We start from the raw sequence: 3,999 nt of genomic DNA, 5'->3' as shown, positions 1-3,999 counted from the left end.
CAGAGAGGAGCCGACGATGGGGTGGGGCCATCGAACGCACCGCCGGGCGGCCAGTAGGCTAGGGTTTAGATAATCCTAGCCGTTTTCATTCAAACTTGTAAAATATAATCAAATTTGAATACAAACTTTTATTTTGGTGCATCTTTATCGTTTTGGGGCCTCTAAATGGGGGAGGGCACGACTAGGGAGCGACGCGTCCCAAGCGCGGCACCACGCCGCGTCTCCCAAACGTTCAACCAACGACGTTTGAGGGACGCGACTGGAGATGCTCTAACTCTCGAGTCCAGTTCATTTTTCTACCACGTTCTCTAGTCCTCCCATCCTAGCGAGTGCGTGCACGGTCGTCGAGGAAAGCAAACATTTGAAACCCCGGCTATCAAGATCCTAGAGACGAGAGATAAAGTTTTTAGGAAACGTCTCGACGCGACTGCTCGCTGCAGTTCGAGTTCTTCCTCACAGTCTTGCTACTTCATCAGCAGCCCCGGTGGCTCTAACAACACCTTGGGCGACATCAGCAATATATATGGCGATGCTACTACTGGAGCGACTCATCCTCTTTTACCTTGCACTACTACTTGTTCTATATTTAGATTCGCTAGATGTCTATATGTACTTAGCTCGATGCGTATGATTAAATATGCTAGTACATGTATGACATTGTTTTTAATAACTAAACTCATTCGAGTTCTGTGAAACCACGGAAACCAGAAATACCAGCAGCAGATGCAGATCCAAGAACCTGTGATATCGATCTTGTAGAAAATATTCCGGGGAAGATTCTTATGGCCATTTTCAAACCGTATTCAGTGGACGCTGGATAGACAGACATCACGGGTGACGCATGCCTCCCCGTTGACTCGACCACGATGTTCTGGCAAACTCTCTCCAAGTAATTTCTGCAGCCTACTCTCCAAGTAAAACCATCATTTTTTCCAGTTTTGTCTCGTCATAAATTATCAGTACCATCTTCAAATTCAATATCCTGTTTTTCATTCGAAAATATATCCAGTACCCCGGTGAAAAAGCGGGGACAAGAGGAATAAAGAAAAGGATCACCCGGCCCATTGGATGGGTTGTCGTGGCAGAGACGGGCCCAGGAATCGGTCAAAGCTTTACTTGCTCCATAGCTCTAGACGCTTCCGGCCCCCTATAAGATAGACCTCCACCTCCCCATCCTCTCCAGCCAACAACAGCAATTCCAAGGAAGAAAAGAAAAACGAATCCAAGAAACCAAGGTAGACGAAGACGATGGCGGTGTCGATCGAGCTGACCAAGGAGTACGGCTACGTGGTGCTCACCGTGGTGGCCTACGCCTTCCTCAACTTCTGGATGAGCTTCCAGGTCGGCAAGGCCCGCCGGAAGTACGTGCCCCCTTCCCCCTCTCCCCTGTTCGTCTCCGCGCCCGATTTTCTTGTGTTCGGAGAAATCTGACGCTGATGACGTTTGCTCAGGTACAAGGTGTCCTACCCCACCCTGTACGCCATCGAGTCGGAGAACAAGGATGCCAAGCTCTTCAACTGCGTCCAGGTCCGTCACACAGATTGCCCTGCCTCCGTGCGCTGAATTCCTGTCTGTCTCTGAGTGTGTTAGTCTGGAAGGAAAATTTGGTTAAAATTCTTGTCAATTTGTGTTTGTGGCAAAAAATAAATGCAGAGGGGGCACCAGAACTCGCTTGAGATGATGCCGATGTTCTTCGTCACAGTCCTGGTTGGAGGACTGCAGCACCCGGTCATCGCCGCCGCGCTTGGGGTCCTCTACACGCTCGCCAGGTTCTTCTACTTCAAGGGCTACGCCACCGGCGTCCCCGACAACCGCCTCAAGCTCGGGTATGGATGCTTTGCTTAGCAATGAAACAGCAACCCTGTTGTTAGAATCTCTTTCCCCCAACAGATAATTTAGATGATAATGACATCCAATCCAAACCCTGGTCCATGTAGGGAAATAGAGATCCACTTGATTTCTAGTATGTTTTAATTTCTTAGGAAAGTCTTAGTCCTGCAAATACATGAGCCATTTGATATTATGGATAGGATAGTGGAGCAGTACTTTGTCAACCAAGTACTGCAATCAACTCATTAATGCGGTGAGTGGGTAGACAGTGCTCAACGTGGTGCTCCATTAATTAACTGAACATGTCAAAGGTGCGAGCGGCTTCATTGATGCTGACCGACAGCATGGAGGAGTAGCTTCGAAGTGCTTCTTCGACTTTCTGTACCCATAGACCTGCCTTTGTGTCCAGTTCTTCATCCTTAGTTTTTGCCGAGGCACCAGCAGATCATAGGACACCAGCTCCAACTTGCCTGCACATCCTTGTCCCAATTGGCATAGGGTCACTCACTGCAATAGGTGAAGATCTTGGTTGGTAGGTGTGGGGTTCGTTCACATTGCACCATATAAGTCATTGATAATTAGATATGGAGTCGGTCAGACGCCATGGGTCAGTCTCAGCAGTAGGTAATCGCATGCTTGTAAAGTTGCAATCCTACCTAAGCTTATGTCCTATGTCAACCACTTCATTCTATAAATGATCGCAATGAGTTCTGGATTGTTTATGGAAAAGTATTGACTGATGTAAATTTGCGGCTCCTTTTTCTGAATTTGTCTGACTTCGTTTCTCCTTTTGGTGAACGCTACAGGGGGTTCAACTTCTTGGCGATAATCGGGCTGATCCTCTGCACAGCGTCGTTCGGCATCAACCTGGTCATCAGGGAGGCGATCTGAGGTTCTCAGACTGATATGCCTGACTTCATAGGCGCTGTGTGACTTGTCATTTAGATGGGATACTCTCGTGCTATATTTTGGTGTTAACAAGCAAAGTATGTGATTCAGTGTGTTCGGGTCTCACAGAATAAGAGAATGCCAGTTGTAGAATTACAGTTCCACCTACTGGTTTCTTGCTCTCTTCTTTGTAGACCGTCTGATGTTGAGGTTTAGCTTTTGCAGCATCAGTTTTATATACTATCTTGAGCATCCTTGTGAACTTCATTTGTCTGTCATGCGTCATCTCCTGTTATTTCTTCCTTTCTCTTGTTACCTCCGACAAATTTCGGCCTCTATGCGTTCGTGTCTGATACAAATATTCATAAGGCAAGAAAAAACAGGCTATGACTGACCAAGCCTATCTTTATAAAGATTCCAATAGAAGAGTAGCTTTCTCATCATGAATACTAAGTATTGTAACAGAAGGATCTGTCAGGGATGCAATGTGATTTTTGTGTGCCGAACTGAAGCCAAAGAGTGGATTTCTTTTACCCAAAGTTACCCACTTAATCTTACCTCTCGAGTAGGCAAGCTGCAACTTGAGGAGGACAGAAAGATGATCTTTTAGGGCCTGTCTAAATCATATTTCTCTGTCAGACAAATCCGAACACGCACATATAAGAAACTTCGGTGAAACTCTTTTGTACTCCTGAAGTTCCAATGGCTTCAAAGACACATCCTGGCGCCTCTCATTCTCAACGGCAACTACTCAGCAGGGCATGCTCCCGTTTTAGCACTTCAGCTACAATTTTAGTTCCTGAAGTTTTGCTGGCAAAATGTAGTAATGTGAAAACGCATGTGCAGTGTGAAGGTCACCCCTTTCGCACTCAGTAGTTTGTATATATGGTTCTCTAAGTTCAAAACAACAGTTGTTTTCTCATGGCGGGGAGACTAGTGAGGCACATTGGCTTACCTACCATATCAAATTCGCACACTTTCAACTTATGACCATGTTTTACACAATAGTGCAGGCGAGCTCACATGGATGCCCGCCGAAACTTAAAAGCGTGGATGTGTAGTCTTGTGTCAAATCATGCATATTGATACGCTATGCTTGTGCTATGCATTACATACATACGTCTTCAGGGAACCTACCAATCTACCATTGCTTTACACATGTGGAGCATCAGAAACTGCCTTGGTATCCATTGAAAATGGATCAGAGTAACATATACACCTACACTAGAACAGCAATCACAAACGCACACGGTACAAAAGAGCATGCAATGCTTCTCTATA

At 46.0% G+C, this 3,999-nt stretch overlaps 1 protein-coding gene across 1 annotated transcript; it reads left to right on the top strand.

Annotated features, from left to right (window-relative positions):
- The first annotated feature begins 1,178 nt into the window (after nt 1-1,178).
- On the top strand, nt 1,179-2,985 carry LOC124704055 (microsomal glutathione S-transferase 3-like). Its single transcript, XM_047236299.1, has 4 exons — nt 1,179-1,361; nt 1,452-1,527; nt 1,654-1,826; nt 2,637-2,985. The coding sequence occupies exons 1-4, from the start codon at nt 1,249-1,251 to the stop codon at nt 2,719-2,721; spliced, it is 447 nt and encodes a 148-aa protein (XP_047092255.1). The 5' UTR covers nt 1,179-1,248; the 3' UTR covers nt 2,722-2,985.
- The last annotated feature ends 1,014 nt before the right edge of the window (nt 2,986-3,999 follow it).

Source organism: Lolium rigidum, chromosome 3 (genome assembly GCF_022539505.1).
Source record: "Lolium rigidum isolate FL_2022 chromosome 3, APGP_CSIRO_Lrig_0.1, whole genome shotgun sequence".
Lineage (NCBI taxonomy): Eukaryota > Viridiplantae > Streptophyta > Magnoliopsida > Poales > Poaceae > Lolium > Lolium rigidum.
The sequence above is the reverse complement of the archived record's forward strand: the minus strand, read 5'-3'. Positions and strand labels throughout refer to the sequence as shown.

What these genes read in the sequence shown, in the direction of transcription:
- LOC124704055 (XM_047236299.1), top strand. Translation starts at nt 1,249, where the DNA reads ATGGCGGTGTCGATCGAGCTGACCAAGGAGTACGGCTACGTGGTGCTC. An exon ending in GTCGGCAAGGCCCGCCGGAA is followed by an intron (nt 1,362 to 1,451) that starts GTACGTGCCCCC and finishes ACGTTTGCTCAG; the next exon opens with GTACAAGGTGTCCTACCCCA. An exon ending in GACAACCGCCTCAAGCTCGG is followed by an intron (nt 1,827 to 2,636) that starts GTATGGATGCTT and finishes TGAACGCTACAG; the next exon opens with GGGGTTCAACTTCTTGGCGA.